Consider the following 21,456-nt stretch of genomic DNA (forward strand, 5'->3'; position numbering starts at 1 on the left):
CGAGTTTATGAATAATTTAGCAAAACTGTCGGAAAAGCGAGCGTTTTTCTGCGAGCCAGGGGTCCAATAAAGCGTTTTTCCATTTTCTCCGCCAGTTCGTGCCTAATGAACCATTCGATTCGCGTCTGACTGGAGGGTTGAAGTGTAACAATGAGCTTAAATAAGTCAACCAAATGTACCTCGAGCGGCAAAAAGGGCTAATATGTTACTTACTTAACGTGGCTTTTGCCGTAGACATGTTCATTCTCCATGTTGAAATGAAAGATGGGTGTGTTGTTTCTGGTTTTAGTTTATTCACTACATCCTCTACTAACATAATTATTTATATAGATAGGCATTTATGTATAGATAGATATGTTTACTCATCTACGATAACAATGGCCCTAATGATTTCTTGCGTATGCTTTTGTTACTCATTTTGCACGGTTGCCGTACCACACCTAGCCAGTATGAATGTTAAGGGAATGCAAAAGAAAAGCGCGGGTTTTCAGCGCTCGGAGGGAAAATTCAGAATCGGCCGGTTCCTCCACGTGCGCTTTTTTTTGCTTCTAAACACACCGTTTCATATTTTACTATTGCAATACTAAATACCTATCCGGAAAATTGGTTCATTCCACAGAGTTGGTGGGAGAACAGCACTGCCGAGACACGGGACGGTCGAATCGAACGTGATACGAAAAATGTACAACAAGAAAAACCGTCAGCCACCGGTCCGGTCACAAAACACGTGGTCTTCACAAATAAATGAACGATCGAACAGACTTGGAGGCTCTCTAGCTTAACACACTCCACACTAAGGATCAGCTCGGTAATGGGTTCAACGGTCGTTTCTAGCGTTTCTGAACGTAAAATGAAGCTTTACAAGCCTTGCTCTCGCTAACACACCACCAATACGCAATACACTAACGTTTGTTCTAATGCACCAATTGATTCGCTAATTCGGTGTGAAAGAATAGGGATGATACGGAAAAGGGCGTGGGAATGTTTCCGTTTAAAGATAAAGTTTTACCACAGATACGACAGAAAAGATCGATCAAGCGATCGGTTTCCGGGTTGCGCTTTAGTGTTCCATTAAATGTAATGTATAATTATGCCACCGTTAGAGGGTGGGTTTTGATGCGTTTTTTTTGTTTCTGTTTCTCTGCGACATCACATCGAAGAAGGACCTTACCCCGTACCGGTTTCGAAATCGAATAGGTTTGTCGGTGGTAGTGCTCCTAACTTTTCTCGATGTTTTAACGACCGGTAGTTTTAAACATTTCTCCTAAATCGCTACCTCAAGCCAACTTCCGTCACTCCTTCTCACTTTATGAGATTTACCGCGTGTTTGAAGAAAACGCCCTATCGGAGTGTGTCGTAAACGACGATCGAGATTCACTAATGTGGCCGGGATACTAGGAAAACTAAGCCCCACTTCACTCGTACGATAAATGAAAAACAGAGGATCGGAAAAGAAGAGAAGAGAAAGCCAATTGTGACCCTACTTAATAAGGACGTACGTACAATTACTATAACAAATTACAATCGTCTCGCGCGCGGTGTCGCCACAAAATTGCCACTTTCAACTGCTTTCAACAAAACAACTAAACAAACAAAAAACGCGGACAGCTGGTTTTAATTTCAGCCGATCGCGCCATCCACCAGAATGGTCAGGAATTGTTGATCTTTGTGCGAGCGGCCTATTGCGGCAGTCGCCTAGAGTACGGTATGATGTTGAGATGCTGCTAACTGTCTAAGATGGCCGGCCGTCTTCGCTGATCGCTGACCATTCTGTGTTTTCCAGCGCTGGTTTGCTTACTTTTTCAGCGGGTCGAACGTATCCAGCACATCGTCGGAGCTAAAGAAACCGTTCTTGGTCGTCTGTGGTGGGTGGGAGACAAAACAAAATGCGCCAATAAACTTTGGATGACATGTAACCAGGACGGACAGGATTTCAGTTCTACAATCTACGTAAGCGAGCACAGGAGTTGGACGAAAACACAGACAAAATCGTGGAGACAATGATCACGAACAGGTGGAACAAAGGGACGAGACAAACAATTGAACAACTTCCTATGGGTAATGAAGTGACAAAGAGCAATGGTAAAACAGACAAGTCGCAGACGCATTGATTAGTATTCAATAGAAAATACAGTACTATTGTAGTATACATCCAAGGTGTCCAAAGATATCGACGTAACTCGGTAATCTTTGAGGTTAATTTTAATTCGTTTTTACCACACTTTACACCAAGTAAACTTGCACTATACTAAACACATTTACTCATACGTGGATTACGACAACACAAAGTTTTGATAGCCAACGCATGCAACTACCAAACGTCGATCATGGACGATCGTGGAGCTCGTGAAAGGTTTGTCGACTCTTCCAGCGAAACAAACACTGATCTACGACACGGGAAGTACACGCGGACATTTACGCAGGCGTTACCTTCGCATCCGGTTGGAGGATTTTCGGTCCGCCACCAAGGCGTAAGCGGGTCCCACAATGGCTAACATTCTCCGCAAGGCTACCACCAGCAGACTTGAGCGACCCTAGCAATGGCTTATGAGGCCGATCCTGCAGCAACGACGACTGCCGCTTCACGGTGCGACTGTTCGCGGACAGATCCCGCTTAAACTCGTTGAAAGCCGACTGTGCGAAATCCTCGAACAGTGCCTCAGAAGCGGCAGTCGTATCGTTCGCTGGACCGGCGGATGCGATGACATGCGATGGATGGCTGTTAGTACCGGTGCAAGACGTTCCGACCCCGGAGGTCGTGTTAGCACAGTGCATCACCCCACTATCGCTCTCGTCGAGCGTCGAGTGCGAGATCGTACCGGTGTTAGTGGTTAACCGTTCCTTGTCGCTCGCGTTCTTGAACACGTCGTACGCGGACGCCTTATGCTGGACGGCGGCAAGCGGATTGGCCCGCATAGCAGCCGCGAAAGGGTTTAATTTGGAGGCCAATGTCGCGGTAGAAGCCGGAACGGCCGAATCACCAAACGGACCGGCACCAACGCCGTCACCGTACGTGAGGATCGACGTGTCGAGTTTGTACGAGTTTTTGCCCAACGCGTGCACTTCCTGCGAGAAAGGACTAATGCCAGCAGTCACGCTGGTTGGCCCTTGGGAACGGTTTGGTGAAACCGGCACGTTGTTCACGTTCCCACCAATCGTGTACGATCGATCGTTCATCACGAGCGAGCTGGACTCCTCTAGCGTCGTCGTTGTCTTCGTCGTGTCCTGTCCGGGAGTTAGCAGAGTTGTTAGCAAGGATCGAGGCTGCTCTGGGAACGTGCACTATCGAGCACTAAGAGCGTTCTAAGGGTGTGTTTTGAGTTTGTTTCGTCCTAAAAAAAAAACAGAAGACCCGCTTCCCGACAACCCGTTACACTTACATCACTGCCCTGGCCAGGGTTGAAGGGCGCCGACCCGAACAGGTCCTGGTATGCGCTGCCATTACCGTTGGTGCTGCCATTCGTCTGCGGTACCGTTCGTCGGGGCGCAGACTTTGCCGGTGGAGGAGCCACTAAAAGCGAGACGATCAATGGGAGTTGGTTAGCATCCGAAGGATCTTGTCGGCTTGCGACTCCTCTCGAAGGACACTCACAAATCGGAGGAGGGCTGTTCGGTTGGGTTGCAAATCCGTTCGTCAGCGCGCCGTTCCCGTTAGCGAAGCCATTGCCATTGTGGCCATTGTTGGTGCCATTGCCAAACAGCTGCTGGCCCAGGGTGGCATTCGCGGGTTTTGGCGGCTCAAAACCGAACAGATCGTTGCTGATCTTGTTACCACCGCTCGTGGACAGGCTGGAGTCGGTGTCAGGCGCACGCGGATCGAAATCACTGTCCGAGTCCGAGTTCAGTAGCAACCCTTCTAACTTGGTACCGACCGATGGCTTGAACGCCTCTAGCGTGTTGTTGATCTAAAAGTGATTCTCTTGTTAAGACCAACTACGGATTCAAAATTCCACGCTTTTTAGGTACCTGATTTTGGATGTTCCTCGGTGGCACGATCGGTGCGAAGTGTTTTGGTGACGTTTCGATCAGCAGTTGATCGTCATTGTTCGGTAACGAGACATCGATTCCTAAAAGGATAAAAAAGGTCAGGAAGCCGTCCTCCGATAGCTCCAGATCTCCACTCTCTGGTTTGCTCACCCAAGTCCGGCGTCTTGCTGCCGTTGACGTTGTGGTTGTTGCTGTTGATGTTGTTATTGTTGCTGTTGTAGTTGTTGTGCCCATCGACACCGTTCTCTAGCGCCGGAACGTCACAGATGTCCCGTAGGCCCATCTTCAGTAGCAGCTTTTCCAGTTCCGCCTTTGATACCATCTCGGAAAGATCGCGCAGTCGCTGCCGGTAGGCGGTGATCGTGTGCTCCAACTGCTTCTTCTGTGCCATCAACTTCACCGACTCGAGCGATTTACCACTGTCGCTGACGTAGCGCCTGCGGATGATGTTAACAGAAACAATCATTAAAAGGGTTTTGCCTAGGTCTATGACTTTATAGCAGGACACGAAGGATCCGCACACGCACCTGTACGCCAGATCAAAGGCCTGCCCGATCGTCAACGTGATGTCCGAGGCGAGCTTGTTCGAGATGAACACAAAGCACTCGTGCCGGTCCTCAGTTCCATTGCTGATCGTGGAGTTGTTCGAGCTGTTCGTATCCTCGGAACCGGAACTGATCGAAGCCGTCGTCGTCGCGCCCGTGCCCGTCTTGGCGATGAAGCTGAAGAACTTCTTCACACCTTTCTCGTCCGCACAGTACGATATCTTGTGCAGCGGGAACTGATGCATGATCGTCAGGGATCGTGGTTCCTAAAATGAGGATCAAAGGATGAAACTAAGCCCAAAGTTGCAGCTGGCAGCGAGATGAAGATCCACGTACCTGTATTGCCACGCCATCCACACTGATGGTAATTTCGACCTTCTTCGTCTTCACATTGCCACCGCCCTCGGCCTTCTTCATCTGCTGTGTGAACTGCAGCCTCCGGATGGCTTCCTTCACGACTTCGATGCCCTTCGGTTGCTCCACGGGTGTGCTTCCGAGGTACTGTAAAAAGAAGAAAGCAAATCCACAAAGTCTCAGAACTAGTGTCCATGAACACCGGCAGCATCTCTCCGTTGCTACTTACTTTGACTAGATAAGCGACGTGCCCGTTGACGAGCACATCCGGCGCGTGCAGCCAGTTGCGGCCGTTCTTTGTGTTCTTGGCATCGTTTCCGTTTTGGCTGGAGTTGGAGTTCTGCTTGTTCCAGAACATCAGCGTCGAGGCCATGATGGATGCGATCGGTGGTCACACTTTACCGTACCGGGATTGCTGGAGCCAAAACCGACCGAGTAGCCTACGCTGGTTCCACCGCGCAACTGATCTCTCTCTCTCTGTCTGAAACGAGGCGTAAGCGTCGGAAGGGATGTTAAACGAGACTGTCACTACTGCGCGTAATTAGTTTCAGCATGATAAGCAATAACAGCACTGTGGCGCCGTTCGCGCGTGATGGTGAGCGTGTATCGGACCACCGATAGGGTGTAGAGGCCACAACAAACGTTTCCCACAAAGGAAGTCGATACCCAGAGCTATCAAAGGGCGACATCTAGCGGGTATCCTCCAGAAGCCACACGCTTGTGAGCTGACACATTTCCGGATGCGATAACCCACCGACAAACGCCCGCCTAAGCCGAGGACTGCGGGCGTCAATCGGGCAGGACTCAAATTACAACCCATTACAGCGTAAACATCCATAGGCGTCAGAGGCGTTCATCGCGCCGGTTGAGCGATCGAAACCGATCGATCGTGTTACGGCCGGATGCCATCAATTGTCGGGTTCTGGTTTTTTGCTCTCAAGGCTTGCGTCTGGCTACTACTGCTGTTGCTGCTGTTGATGCTGTGGTTTAGTTATTCTGATTACGTTACACAGGCTCAGAAGAAGGCCAGTGGGAGGAACGGTATCCAGCGGGATATCCAACGTCGTTGGTGGTTTGCCTGCTGGCCTCATCCGGGAGGAGGAATACTAATTGATCGAGTTGGGGGTTGGGAAAACCCGCTATTTAGTTGGCTTCTTGTTCTAGGCTTACTGTCATGATAAGCGATGATACTTTGACTAACGTTGCAGGGACTAATGAACACAAAAAAGTTTACTAAGCGAACGTGAGGAATCAACACTTTGTTCGATTAGTGTCGGCTAGCTTCTCTTGTTTGAATGTAGACGAGCATTACATTCTCATCAATATTCAGTGGCAGGAATTTGCAATGGTCAGAGTAAAGTATTTTTAGCTTCAACGTTAAGAATATCGCACAAAAACATCTAAAGGGAGTTAAGACCCTGCTCATCAGGAAAAACCACTGATTGAGAATTCACACGAGGTTCTCCTGTCGAAGCAATATATTAAAATCCCATAAAATTAATATGAAACTGTAAACGCCATAAAGAGCTAGGCTAAGAATATTAAAAACCTGGCCTTACGGGCACGATAGCCTCACACCGCTTATCTGCCAACAGTGGGCTCCTTTATGCACGCGTTGTCTCGTCTAGCTGGAGCACGCGCGTCATCTATATCAGCCACACGCGTCAGCTTCGAGGCACGTCAAACAACGCCCGCCAACGCCTAGTTTACAATCGCAACTTCCAGACACAGTCGTTGACGCCATGAGCGCCAGTAGGAAGCCTCGATCACGAGCTCTTAGTATCTTCTGCACGTAACGAATGCGCCGGCCGGGCGCGTGTTTGTCGAAAGCTTTCTTTCTTCACTAAAAACAGCAACGCGAGTCCGCGTCGGCTATCAATAGCCGATAGCGCGTCTACTCGCCGTCCTGCCAAGGAAGTATGATTCGATTTGGTTGCTTATGTGTGGACTTTTATGGACCGCTTTATATGGAGCGAAAAATGCTGCTCAACTGCTTTCCATGTAACATTGCCAGCTGGTTTCGTGACGGAAAATTAGTCACTGGTTTGGTTCCCACGTAACTGTTACGGGGTGCGTTTAAACGCTCGTCTCATTAGATTTATGGACGTTTCAGAGTCACATATAGAGTTTGTAGCATTCCTCGTGGACTTTCAAAAGTCGTCACTGAAGACGGATGGATTGAAAGAAGCATTATCTTCGATCCATTCGCCATTAATTTTCCTCTTCGGTCTAAAGATCGCTTGAAGATCTCCGTTTTTTTGTCAACTCGAATCTAAATTTCGTTAGCGTTCACTCTCTCCTCACAAAACAGATGGTCACGGTCAGCTAATTGATGCGGATCAGACGAAGATGAATTGTAGGCGTCATTGCAACACCTCGGGCTACATTTGGCAAGCAACTTGGGTGGCTCGTGTGCTCGAGTTTTTCCACCGACCGGTGGCATTGGGTTTCACTTTTCGCTCCACGATCAAACGAATGAAGCCCCCTGGCTAGGGTGGGAGATTATGCCGTTTGGTGGGTTTTTAGTGTGAGAACCCCCCAAAACCGATCCGTGGCCACAACGTGCCACGTGCTTTTTCTTTCGGTTCTTCTTCTCAAGGTTACGGAGCCACACGAGGGCTCTGGGTGGCTTGTAATTATCAAAAAACCCCTCCTCAAATCAAATCAAACACTGCAACAGTGTGTGAGGCGCATTGGTTCAAGTACAAACCCACCCACAACCTCACGGAGGCGGCCATTACACTGAAACCAACCGCCAAAGAGAAGGGGAGGACCTATCGGAGGGGATGACCAAATTTTTCAAAACACCCCCAAGCTGTTGCGTTAATTTGCTAATTTGATTACCGATTCAAGAGCGATGGTGGAATGGAATGCAATCGAGTCTAATGGCACATGGCCGGGATTAATGACACGCTCGATTTTTGGCCGTGAGCGTGGGTTGCGTTTTGAGGAGTGATCTCTGAGACGGACACTCCGATTCCGATCGGATCGACGACGACGATGGATTTAACAAGCGCGAGCTCTTGTTGACGCCAGTGTGGGGGGGAAAACGTGCACGAAATTTGGCGAATTTCTGCGAAAATTTGCAACCCGTGGATAATTGCGATCCGTGTGAGGTTTTTTTTTCACTTGTTTTGGCTCTATTTCATGGTTTACAGTGGACGAGCGATTGTGAGAAGTGATTGCAATAAAAACGAATATCAATACCATGTGAGGGGAACAAGAAAAAAATCGTAAGCTTTGAACTGAACAACGAAATCCATGACAGAAGTCCATTTGCATGCAAAAAAGGTCTTAAAATTCAGACCAAATGGCTGTTTTATCCATGGCATTATATAAGAAATATTCCACCAAAAATGAAGATCAATATGCAAAACGGCGGCATATCTTTCAACAAGATTCTTCACAAGCAAAACAACGAAAAAAGCGTTGTAAAATAGCTCAATGTTGACCATTTGGGATGTTTTCACTAGCGATAAGTACCCGACATTTTTCCGCATAATAATGAAATCATCAAAGCAAACGGATCCAAGTCCCATCCTTGATCGCGAATTCGGCGATTGGTTAGAAAGTGCACGTGACGTAATATCCCGGATGCGCTCGAACCACGCGCCCCGGTGTGACATTCGCGATCGTTTCAGGTGGAGTTCGCGCCGAATGTAAATCCGTTGTTCGAATTATTAAATATGGCACCGACGTGATCGCCGAAAGTGCTGTCGAGGTGTATTTGAGCGCGAAAAAAAAAGCGGTAGCTAATGGATAATTTCACACACGATTCACGATCGCGGTAATGGCAAACGGCACCCTTTTGGCAGGCTCGAGAGGTGCTGGTGGGCACGTGCAGGACAAGATGGCCCTCAGTGAGCTGCGTATGGGCCAAATAATACCGAGCGTGTCCAATTTTCCAACTATCGCCGCATTTATCCATTCGCTCCAATTGATTAAGCACGTACGAGCCATGTCAGGGGGTTCTGAGTCGGATCAAGGCATTTTGGTCGATTATCGTCGTTTAGAGGATCGTGTCGCTCGTTCTGCATTTCTGCAGCCTAAAAATGGACCGCTTGTTGAGCAGCCCAGGGCCATCGGACCTATTATCGGGTTAGGATTCTGTTTGTGCGTGTCTCTTCGTAAGAGAGTGCTTACCCCCAAGGGAGCAAAGGTGGCGGACCTTTGGAGAGCAATTCCAGCTTGGCTATTCTCGTCTTCTACGCTACCGTTTGTGGATTGTCGCAGCAGCATTATGACCCTTTCGAGTAGCTGGAGGAGAGTGGCGCAAGTATGCGCACATAACAAAAAAAAAAAGAACACATCCTCAGCTCGCCTATCACCCGCGAGTTTGTTTGTGATCATAAAAATTATGCTCGATGATTGAAATGATCAGGATCACTTCACACACGGCCCAGCCGGCACGGGCTTCGCGTTTGCGGCACCTTTGCCACCGATTCCGATGCCCTCCGGGGTTGGCGGCATAATCACTTGCGGCTGATTCGGTGATTGTCTGGCCGTTCGTCGAGGAGGGTCCTTAGCCTGGTGGCTTGGTCTGTTGATAAGCGAACCAAGCGAATGAGTGATTGTGTCGAACATGGAAGCTGTTCGTGTGGTAGGGCACCACTCTATCACACAATAGAGGTCGCCCCGAGATGGGATGTTGTGAAATGGAATTGTTTTCGCCACAGCCTGTCAACATATCGGCCTCGGTTTCGCTGATACCACGGCGCAAAAACGCAGATGGGAATGGGAACGGTTGCATTGCGGGATGGTATCAAAAAAATTGGCGCATTCTAATGACGATCCGTGGGGGCTATGATGCAGTGCAAGTGCACAAACAAACCAATCAACGGAAGCACGTCTTTGCGCCGGTGCAACACCATCGACGTCCGAAGGTCGGCACTTTGCAACACGCGCTCAATTGCGAGCATCCTTCTCGGAGTGGCAATTTTGCAGCCACAATTAGCTCCTGGCGAGTGATCGTGTTGGAGTGCACTTGAGGATGCAAGTGCACAAGGACGTCACGCGGTCAATGGGTGGATAATTACAGGCACGAGCTGGATTGGAAGATCACTCACGACAACCTCCACGACGCAGTGTCCTTGTGCTGAGGGGTCTTGGTTTTAAGAACCACCCTGTGTGGTTAGTCTGTTTGAGGATCTGCAATGGCTTGAGATAACTTGAACCTTCCTTCGAAGTTGGCGAAGTATTTTGTGAATGAACACGCAGTCACACAAACCGGAATCCATCGCTAGGGTCTCTGCGTCACTAGTGTGCTTAAAGCAGGCTGTTTGCTTGACCCGCTCGAAGGAAAATGAAAACCGGAAATTTCATAATTCGCCCCAATCACCGTTGGGCGCTGGGTGGCGTCTTCTCGCACCGTTGTCCTTCGCCCGATCCTCTACGGACGGAAGCCCTCGATCGTAGCACGCTTTTGCAGCGTGGTGGGGTTTGTTTCTGTGTTTAGCCCTTCGATGTTTCGCTGCTGGGCCGTTCGCGCGTGTGTGCCCGTTCGCCGTAGGGTCCCAACATGGTGGGGAAGCAACCGCGAACGTTGACTACGGTTTTGGTTCCTCATCACTTTCTCCTTTTCGCGTGGAATCGCCACGGGGCCACGCGAACACCCATCAGGCGCATGGGTGTGATTACGCCGCAATAACACACCGCACATTGCACCGTGTGGTTAATGTGAGGGCTCTCCTTCGCCTTCTCGGTAGGCTAGTACCCGTTTAGGGCCAGTCTATGGAGGCCCTCGTGTGCTGATCGAAGTAGGGGCTGCTTTTCGCTTTCGATGGCAAAACACAACCGGACGTGGCCGTTGGAGGAACCAACGAATGGAGGTTTTGTGAGCTTCACGATGTTTTTGAACCATTCGATGGGTTGCATCAAATAAATGTTTCAACAAATGTTAAATCGTCACATAGGGCTTAATCTTAAGCCTCTTAGCGAACTAATTACTATTTTTGATTACAAATGTAACGAATTAATCTCACAAGAGCAGGATTAATGTTTTTCCAAAGAAATTTTGATTGAAAAGAAGCTACTTCTCACGCTGATTGTAAAATCAAACCCTAAACAGACCCAACGCTGTTTTTCTTCAAGTCCATTTCTTCAAGTCACTTGCATCCTCATTCCACTGGCGTGCCTCGCTCGTGGCTGCCACAAACCATCATTACGCGCATGACGAGTCCAGCATAATCGCACCAGTGTCGATGCCCTACGAGGTTCGAGCGACTGAGGACTGTGACAAATAGAGATGCAACCCACCGAAGCACCCGAGAAACCAGTCCACTATAACGCCCATTCGGTTGAGTGACGTGACGGGGTGATAAGACCCGCTACCGTGCTGGCTGCCAGCTTCTTCCTGGCTCGTGTGTGTGTGTGTGTGTGCGTCAACCCTTCGCTTTTTCCTCCATACCGGACTGCGATCACGAGCCAACGGCGGGATGATAGTACTAATAATAATCACATTAGCAATAGGGTAACGGAGCAGCGAGCCGGGACGTAAACTAGTTTTCCCGCCCGTATGCCCTTCACCCGACACCCCACCGCTAAGCCCTTCCATCCTGGGCCTGGACCCAACCGTGGCTCCACTTCCTGTTCCCGTTCAGTTACATGCCCTTCCAAAGGTGGCGTGGAGTAAAAAGCTCTCCGCTTCTAAAAACAGTGTCTTAATTTGTCCCGAAAGTCAGTTGTTCGTTTTTTCATTCGTCGTTACTTGGAGTTCACATCGGATGACGTACTTGTGCTTCAAATGGTGTACGTTGGAGCCGTACGTTTAACGGAAGAAAGCTCAACGATGGGGAAGGATGAGCCACAAGCGGCATAAAGACTCATGACACTGTTCCGGTGCAGCAGTTCAACCTCGAGCAAGCAAGACAAGAAGCAAAACGTATCGAATTGACATCATCTCACCGAGGGAGATTGGTGGCAGAAGCGAACCAGGTCACTCGCCTCACAGCAGCTGCAGGAGATTAGGGGTGAGATGAACCTCACCGAAAAAAAGAAAAACAGCACTCCCAACGGGGGTCTGGGAAGTTGTAAAAGTGAAGATGACAGAAATGGAACGATCGTTACGACTCGCAGATGATCTCGGCATCCAAAGTTGGCCATGTCAGGGTGTTTTGGGGCAGAATCGGATGAAAATTGTTTCTTGTTTTGGCTGGCGGAAGTGAGCTCTCGCGGAGAGGTGATGCACGGTAATTAATTAGAAACTAGAAGCCTTCAGTTCGTTGCAGTTAACTTTGTTTGAAGTGATGCGTAAAAACGATCAACTGTTTTTTTTTCTACCACCACACATCGACCATGCATAGCTGAAGTTACCTAAACGCGGTGTTAAATCCATTTGCTATCCCACTATTATTTCGGTTTCATTACTCATTTGCTGCCGAACGCGCAGAAACCTGCCGGTAAATCGATGTCGTTGGGGAGCTAATGAATTTTTACTGCTCAGCGCCATACCGCGGGACAATCGCGGTCCATTGAAGGTCCTTGAGCGAACGTGACACAGTCGAGAGGTGACGATCGAGCCAAAGCTAATCGCATGATTTATCGATAAATCATCGTTCATCAGCGCGATTTCCACAAAGCAGTAAAAACTGATCGAAAAGGTCACACGCTGTTTACAATCACGCGTTCCGCGACTTCCGCCGATCAAAGGCGAGTGAATGCATTTGAGCGCACAAAAAAACAAACACCATTCCCACAAACTGCACCAAAAGTCAGGCGGTTGGGATTGCTGGTTACGGTGATGGGTATATTTTATAAACAAAGTGAAACGAAGGTTGCATCGATATGTATTGAGTTGTATATGGTTAATGGCGTGATGGCTTAGCAATAAACAAAATTAAATCCTTTAAAACCTGAGCGCCAATTTGAGCGCCAGTTTTTTGGAAGAAAATATACACTTGAATGATGGCTTTGGAAATGGAACGATTGTGTGCTGAATACTTTTCAAAAAGGAAAACAAAAATTCCCAAACCGCACACTCAGCTGTTTCACAAACTCCACGCGCCATCGTCAGCAAAGCGTGTTGCAAAGGCGAGAAGCAAACACAAGAGAAAAAAAAAACAATAGAACGCCTAGCACAATCGGGCCGATTTAGACCGTCCATCTGCGCTCCGGCGAAATGCGGCTGCAGTTTGTGATGAAAGCGAATGATTGATGCGATTCCGAGACGCGATGTGCATTCGTGCCTCGAACAGCTTCTAGCTTCGACAGCTTCGAATGACGTAACGCGCACCCCAACGTGCCAATCTATTTCCACCTGCCGGGCGATCGTGTAAGAAAAGGTGCTTTTAGAAATTTAGAAGAAACCGGCACGAAAGCTTAATTACTGTTTTCTCGCCACGCTAAGAAACAATGGCCGCAGTGTTGCATTTCAAGCTGCCAGCTGCCGTTCGCGATCGTACCGTGGGGTGGTATTGATCATTTTATGAACGGAAAATTGCATCGCCTGGGGGTGCGATTAATGATTCATCACTCCCAGAGAAACCGGGGAGAGTAAGGGCGTGTGGCCAAACTGGTCCAGATATCCGAACGGAATAAATACAGCCCAGCCGACCGGGTGTTAATAAACCCTTAATTCCATCGCCTTGCCATATGAGCGATTGGGAAGCGAGTGGAGTCATTATATGCAGCTTAAAATGCTGCCCATCGACCCATTTGGTTCGTTTGGTCGATCGCGTGCCTTGCTCTATCGAAGAGGCACCGTAGTGGAATATCTGTATACGGAACCGTTTGGCTGGGATGCACCGAGATGCAACCTGAGTAACGGAACCACCTGAATGCAGTTTGGATGCAGCCGAATGAAGCTCACTGAGTGGGTGGTTTTCACAGTGGCTAATTTAATTCCCAGATTGAATTTACTATCAATTTGCTAGCTCAAATTAACACACAATTTTATGCAGCCATCCGAGTAGTAAGTAAAGATAGAGATTACCTTTACGTGAAGTAGTTAAAGTGAGGGACTATATGAATTCCGGTTCCGATTCGTGAACGCATCTTACCTGAAATCAAAACCAATAAAAAATGGTGCGTTAATTGAAGTATTGCAGTAGAGAATAGAACTCAAAATGAAACGGATATAAACATTTAAATTAAAACATAAAATGAATGATCTGAGCAGTAGAGCACGTTCCGAGCGCCGGAGCCTCGGAGCATTTAAGCCCTTTAGTTCAGGTGGTTGTAATGAACGCAAGGGCAAAAACCTTCGACCGGCTTCCATTCAAGGCGTTCATCCCCATTGCATAGCAAATGAAGGGCTTTCGAGCTTAGACCTCACAAATTGCCGTCCGATGGTGACACACATTTGCTCTAAGACTTGTCGGAAGACAATACCAAAACGAAGTGATATTTGTGTCCAAACCACTGTTCGCTACTTCACTGCATAGGCATGTAATGTATGCTAGGCTTTGTTAAGTGCAGGTGTGAGCTGCCGTCGAAAATTAATCAAAATTCACGTGGTCATAGCCCGTACGTCAAGGGAAGACATTCTTTGTCTTCGTTTGAGACGTTTGGAACGACCAAACGTGCCTAAAGCCGGCGTCTGGCAGCGATGGTACAATGTACGGCATGTAAATTGTCAGCTTTACTACTCGAACGTGACGGCATTAGGGGTTGGATTGTACATATTACGAATCAACCGATGCCGATAATGAGCGTGGATGCTCACGGCCCGAGAAACGCTGAATTCACAAACGGACGAACGCTATTACATCAAACCACATAAACAAAGACACGAACTGTGCATTGCAACAGCACCAGGGCGACGCAGCATAAGAAGTGTGAATTAGCATAAACCTCATCAACCCGCCAATGTAACGGTGACATTGTACGCGATCTACAGCGTGCTCGTCGTCGTTTCGTTTGCTTTTCTCATATTTTATCATGCCCCAAATCTCGTCCTGATCGACGACGGTGCTGATCAGCCTTATCCCGGGTGAAGTTAGCCCGCTTTGCCGAAGCCCTTCGTGATGGTGCTGTGCCTTTTTTTTTTCTTCCAGCAAACATGGAAACTAGCGCTTAAGGTCACCGGCTCTAGTGTGGCGTGGTGCATATTTGCTCGCCCTGGTGTCACAACTTCGCGGGTGTCGAGCTGTTATCCTCACCCATCTTTGTACCCAAATTATGCAAGATAACGCCCCTGAGAGATGGTTTTCCTCTCACCCACGACGCACAATCGCACCATCGCTCGTCAGCTTGCCACAAGTTTGGTGACGGATACGAACGCCTAAAGCTTCACACCTTCGAGGTTTCACACACGTAATCGAGAATGGCCCATTCGGCTGTGGGAGATGTGGGCACATTTTTCGCATCAAATACAGCGCCACCTAAGCGCGAGTGCAAGAATAGGGGATGCGAGAAAACATGCCGCTAATTGGGCTCCATTGACTTCTTTTCCCGCAGTTTACTTCGTGAACGATCCGCCAGAGGGACCGGCGGATGGCCGTATGGAAATTGGACGTGTCCATTGTTAGCCAATTTCCACATGGTCAAAGCACCACCACCCACGGGCGGTCTAGGTTCGATTCCAACAGGCGGTAGTTCGTTTACTGCCAAGCGATTTCCACACGTCGCGCGTGTGTGATGGAAAATGAGCCGTTAATGGCATCGCCGTCCGGGCTTCTGGTGATCATTATTAGCTTGCCCCTGCTACTGGTGTGGGGTTCGTTTGGGTCAATGGCCTGCCCCATGGGGTGTGAAAATGCATTCTATTATCATACACACGGCAAAAAAAAAATGCGAACCCACCAAAATGACCTCTTTGCTGCTTATGGCGTTGCAGAGATGAGGGTTTGTTTCTCATCGAGAGTGCATTATTTAAGTGCTGTGAGGATTAGCTTTGCTTTTTGCAGCTAGAATGTTCATGCACGTATGAAATTTTGTTTTTTCAAATATTTCTAGTTTCATAACGAATGGAAATAGTTGCTATTCTAAACTAACTATTGTAATATTTTTTGACAATTACTTGCTCCAGCGAAAGACACAAAACACGGGCTGAAAGATTACCGCACCAATCGCTCCCAATTGCCCCGGTTCGGGCATCATTCACTTACGCTCGTTATGGCCAAATTAAGCGAGTAATAGTGCCGAGAAAACTACCCCAATAGAAGCGCACCGGCGCCAAATTGAGCCCCATAAATCTGTTTTAGTGGTGGAAAAAAGAGCCAACAACAACAACGACAACAACAAAAATCCAAAGCGCATTAATTTGATCACCCAAGTGCAATCAATCTGGTGCGCCAAAATTCGCCATAAATCGTGTCTTCGCGTGCGACGGTTTAAATTTTCGAACCAAATTGCACCGTCCCCAATTGCCAGGAGCAGCGCAGCCGAGGGAAGTTGGGTTGCACAATAGAGGAAACATAAACAACGGCGGTGGAGAACAAAACACACGACCCAGCAGCACCAGTCAGCCCGACCGGATCGGGTTGTGCAAAACAAAAAAAAAGAGAGGAATGTAAGCAGCCAGTTTGCCGTTACGAAACCCAGAGTGCTAGGGTCCGGCTATTGTGCCAATAAACAACAAACGTTTTGATCTGCCCCTGTCTGCCTCGGTTGCCTTTTTTCCTGCGGCGTAGTCTATCGGTTCACCATCTCAACAATCAATCTCGTCCCGCTGTCTGTCGTCAGGTGCGCACGTGTATTGATCGCGATCGCTAACCGTTGAAAACGATCGACAACGATTACGGCGCGTAATGCAAATCGTTACATCGCCATTAGGCCCTTTTGCACCGAACGATTTTGCTCCGTTGCATCCCTGACAAGGACAAGCGGAAGATGGTGCTCTTTTCCACGCATCCTCGTCAGTGCTCGCATCCTCGTCGCCCATGTCAGTGCTACGAGAGGGTGGATCAGCTAGACGTGGTGGGAGCGAAAAAAAGAAGAAACTCGTTCTACAACAACCCCTAATGGCACTCGGATGCCCCCTTCGAGGGCATTCGTTCCGCTGTCTAGCTTTGAGATGGAGCTTTCGAGTGGCTAGAGAGGAGCTTAAAGGTGGGCCTTTTTTTTCGACGTCGCTTCCTGGCTTCATTCGATTCGTGCGAGTTTGACCTTGGAGAGGGTCCCGTGATTGCGTCGTTTGTGGCTGATTGAAGGAAGGAACATGCTAGCCGAAGTTCCCCTGATTCATAATTCTTTCATTCCAAGATTCCGTTGGAGTGTATCTAATATTCTACAACTTGTTGTTTCTTTACTTGATATCAACCATATATTATTTTTTTGACTTAAAGGCTGAACAAAATAACAAGCATTTTAGTTATATGCATCATAAAACACCAGCATTGGAATGAAATAAAGAAACAATTGGTTTAAAAAAACCATGAATTTGACGGTTTCGCTCATTTAGCATCAACCAAATCCGGGTATTGCAAATTGGGTAGAGCAAAAAAAAAGTCCTTAAATTATTCGCACACAAAAAACGGCCCACTCCTTAAATCCAACACGCCATATGTCGGTGGTAGCGGCTTTGGTTGTCATCGGGCTCGGCTTCAACCGGACAAAGACGCAACCGCGACGCCACAGCTCGCTGGCAAATGTAAACGAAAACAAACAGCTAGATAAACGCTTGAGGCTAATAAAAATAAACCCCACCGGCTGCAGGGCGCAGGACAGAGCAGGCAAGCCAGGTGACGCGTCCGGGAACCGGTTTCTTTTTATTTTGGACCTTGCCCAACCACTGAGCCAACCGTCTTGAGGCGACAATGCGACAAACTCGTGAGGTTACGAAGCACAGACCCATCAGCGCGCCACGAGTTTTGTGGTGACAAGCACTTGGACATTCGTTAGCTCGTTGGGGGTGTAATGCAGGGAAATATTCAACTACATTTTCCGCTGAACAGCTTATGAAGGATGATCGTAGATTGTACCACTCCACCAGCAGCGGTATCCTAATCGAGTATTCCAATGAGCACCTTCATCATTTTATTATAAATCAATTGCCCCAAGAGGCCTGCCATCAAGCTCATCTTTTTCACCTGTTTTGGAACCTGCCTGAGCTCAACGTAGCGTGGGATCACATGCATTCCAGGAACGGTCTGTGTGTCTCACGATTCCCTTGCAGTGCAGTTGCATTCCATTACAAAGCGCTGGCGATCAAACATTAAGCGCGTGCTTACCTCCCATCGATGCGGTGAGCTGGGTGAGAGGGATTATTCTACAAGAATTTTGCCATCCCTTCACCTGAGACCTGAGACCGTCTCGCTTTTAGACTTCTTCACCATCCACCCCCAGCAGCTTCATTCATCTCTAACTAATTTATGCAAATGATCGTTTCCGATCATCCTCTGCGGTCCGCAGCGCCGTAACGTTGCAACACGCCGAGTTATCTGCGATCTTCGGTGCATTGATATGCACCGTGCTGCATACGAGATGTGGCGAGATGATGTGCACGCGAATTAGCACGAATGGAATGCGGTGCAGTTTGCTGCTACGTACACCAACACCGACGCTACCTTTGCTTCATAGGAAGGGCTTTTCGACGCGACAACCGCATCACGAGCACATGTTTGTCGGTGTTTTAGGGAAATGGATGTTTTCCAAATTTAGGTAAACTCTTGCGAGAGCTGTAGAAAGTCTAGTACCCCGTCTAATACCCCGTATGAAGTGGGTTTGTATCTGATTTGCTGAAATTTTTCGTCGCATTCTTATCTCATTTACGTTTGTGCTTTCTATATTCATTAACTTAACAGCTCTAACGTGTGTGTTTTTTGTTGGGAATGCATTGGTACAACACCCAAGCTGATTCGTGAACAAGAACGTGTTGGAAATTGGAGCCTTTTCCCTGCCATGTGTAGATCATTTTTGTCTACTTCAAGGAACCTAGCATAGTATCGAATTTTCAAGCTACGTTCTAAAAAAAGTTCTATTCAAACGTCCATTCCCACGGTCCACGGCATTTCACGACGAGCAAAACCAGCTGATATTCGCGCTTCTAGCCGCCGCCCTTTCGATCGCGCGTGTGGTTGAGTGATCAGTTCCAGAGCACTTAAAAAGGTGTGCGTGATGTTCCGAAAGAAGAGGGAAAAAAACATCAGAGCCGGTTCTAATTAAGATCGCCCCGCAAACGGGTACTGTTATACCCATGCACCGATGCGGTCGACTTTGGATTGACTTACATGAGTGAGCCAACCAAACCCCCGTGCATCGAGGGTGTTTATTTATTTATTTACATTTCTGCTGAATTTGCTAAAACCCCCCAGCATGTGCAGCAGTCGGCGGTGACTCCATCTTTGCGCACACAAAGAACCACCCGATCGCGAGGACCGCCTGTTTGATATTCTCATGAATACCGTGTTATTTTCCTCCATCTCAGGCCAGGCGCGACTCTGAATCTGCATATTTGTCATCGTTTTCATCGTGTGCAAATCAGCTTGATCAGGGATTTGTTGCTCTCTCTCTCTCTCTCTCTCTCTCTCGCTCAGCAGACCGCCCGCAGAATGCGTTTCGACCGGTTTCGAGACGATCGACGTTCCGTACGATCGCTCGCGGTTCGTGTGGAAAAACAGAGGAAACGATCGGAACCGCGCACGGGGGGTTCGAACGGAAAACGGAAACCGCTTTAACCGATTGTTGTGCGGTTTACTAAACAAACCGACAACCGCGCAAAGACGGACAGTTATGTAACGAAGGATTTATGCGGATCTGCGGCCGGCTCCGGTGGGTTTCATCTCACGGGATCAGAAGGTTCAGTGCAAATAAAAAGCGCCACGGAGTGTAACACAAATGAATACAAATGAGCGTTCGGTTCGTGGAGCTTTGTTTGAAACAAAAAAAACCAACATCAAAATCACCAGCAAAGTTGCATAACGAAACTCACCATTCGTTGTTTTATCAAAAACCACGATTATAACAATCCAAGCAGATTCAAATAGAAACAAACAGAAATAAAACAAGTTCAATTATTTCGTCCGCAACCCCGAATGAGCCGGCTCAAATGTAGAAAAACGTAATAATTAACTTTACTTTCCACGCTTGCCTGCACACGGATTAAATTGTATTCCGTGCGCATATCTGTTCCCACATCCATCGTGCGACCTAGTTCGATATATGAGCTGGCTTGTATTTCTTCGCCCTCGTTCTGTCCCCTCACGGCAATGTCTCGTTTGACATGAGTCACGGACTCGACTTGAGCGGGTGGCCAAGTGACGGTGAGAGTTGAAGCGGAGGACGCCGGTTTCGCGACAGAACACGGCACGAAAATCGATCGAGCTGGATTTCATTGTCAGCTGACCATAGTGTACCCTTGTTCGCGATACCTACCCCTCAACGCAACCCCATTGTAAGCCATAGCTCCATCACCTCTGGCGCGCATGGTCAATACGAGAATGTGCGAAAAAAAAATACTCACTGCTCAAACGCTCACTGCTGCCGGATAGATCGCAACCGATCGTTGTCGGCCGTGACCAAAGGAACACAATTCCATCGCCGGTGTCTGTTCCGTGGCGTGAGCGAGAACGGACGATGCACCGATGCACACGGTGAACGGCAACAAAATGGCTGCATTCTGAACGATCGCTTGCCATATGCCTCGTCGATTGTCTGACAAACTTCAGACCATTGCAGGCGGGCTTTTTTTCGAACAGTCAGTATTTTTTTGCCGTTCTATTTCCGGGCCAACACCTCCAGCGCGAATTCTCCAGCGTGGAGTGGTTCCTTTAGAGCTTTTTAGACGCTCTCTGCAAGGTGACTGAAAACGTTATCATTATGTTTGACCTTTTTGGCCGCTTTTGCCCGCTCCGATGCCTCTTGGGGAGGCTGCAAAGCCATAATGCACCGTCATGAGGCTGTCTTTTCTTCGGTGTCGAAGTCGACTCGCTTGCGCACACTGTACTCAGTGCGCAATGAACACCGAGGTCGGGCAAAACGATGGGAACCGATTTTGGGAAGTGGTGTTGTTTTTTATTGCAAATTTTTCGCTATGCAAATTTAACTACACATTAAATTTTCGCCACCGTCAGCCAGATGGAGAGGTGTATTTTTTTTCCGGAGAAGCGTGCGTCTTAAAAAAGTATGATAAAACTGCTATGGGAAAACAAAAAAGGCACACATCCCACCACTCGACCGATGATGGGGCTGGCGTGATGGATGAGCTGTTGTTGAGTGGTTGGAACACGTTTGCCAAGCAGCTTTCAAACATTTTCGGTGAGTGGATTTTATGGTTCCATCATGCTCCAATGCCGAACCTCAGTTCTGGTGCTTTAGAAGATGAACTAGCCGTGTTTTTTTGCATAACTATTTGCAAACATTCGACAAAGCCAAGCTGATGTTTAACATGAAGCGTGTTGACAGACATTGAGTTACAAAAAAAAGCACATTACATCACTTGCTCATATAATATATACACTCAAATGTAATCTCGCGTAAATTATTCCTCGAGCAGCAACAACGAGACGAACTAAAATGTGGTTGCTCGAACAACATCAATGATCCATCAGTCAGTGGGATTGATCAACGATCGATAGTTCATTTAGATTTACAATCGCAAACTGCTATGATTACGTGTCAGACGCAGCAAACGAGTTCGGAAAGCAGCGTTATTTACGTCCCCATCTTGGTTTGAATCGGTACTTAAATATTT

The 21,456-nt window shown here is 48.0% G+C and overlaps 1 protein-coding gene across 1 annotated transcript; it reads right to left on the reverse strand.

Annotated features, from left to right (window-relative positions):
- Positions 1-271: 271 nt before the first annotated feature.
- LOC128727332 (PTB domain-containing adapter protein ced-6) lies at positions 272-5,339 on the reverse strand. Its single transcript, XM_053821231.1, has 10 exons — positions 5,116-5,339; positions 4,869-5,033; positions 4,515-4,798; positions 4,138-4,424; positions 3,967-4,067; positions 3,593-3,905; positions 3,375-3,511; positions 3,153-3,213; positions 2,431-3,107; positions 272-1,860 (listed from the first exon to the last, which is right to left on the reverse strand). Exons 1-10 carry the CDS (start codon positions 5,257-5,259, stop codon positions 1,795-1,797), a joined length of 2,235 nt encoding a protein of 744 aa, XP_053677206.1. The 5' UTR covers positions 5,260-5,339; the 3' UTR covers positions 272-1,794.
- Between the last annotated feature and the right edge of the window lie 16,117 nt (positions 5,340-21,456).

Source organism: Anopheles nili, chromosome 3 (genome assembly GCF_943737925.1).
Source record: "Anopheles nili chromosome 3, idAnoNiliSN_F5_01, whole genome shotgun sequence".
NCBI lineage: Eukaryota > Metazoa > Arthropoda > Insecta > Diptera > Culicidae > Anopheles > Anopheles nili.

Coding starts and splice junctions, on each gene's coding strand:
- LOC128727332 (XM_053821231.1), bottom strand. CDS start 5,259: ATGGCCTCGACGCTGATGTTCTGGAACAAGCAGAACTCCAACTCCAGC. Junction 4,068..4,137: donor CAGCAAGACGCCGGACTTGG/GTGAGCAAACCA, acceptor TTATCCTTTTAG/GAATCGATGTCTCGTTACCG. Junction 3,108..3,152: donor CGATCGATCGTACACGATTG/GTGGGAACGTGA, acceptor ACCGTTCCCAAG/GGCCAACCAGCGTGACTGCT.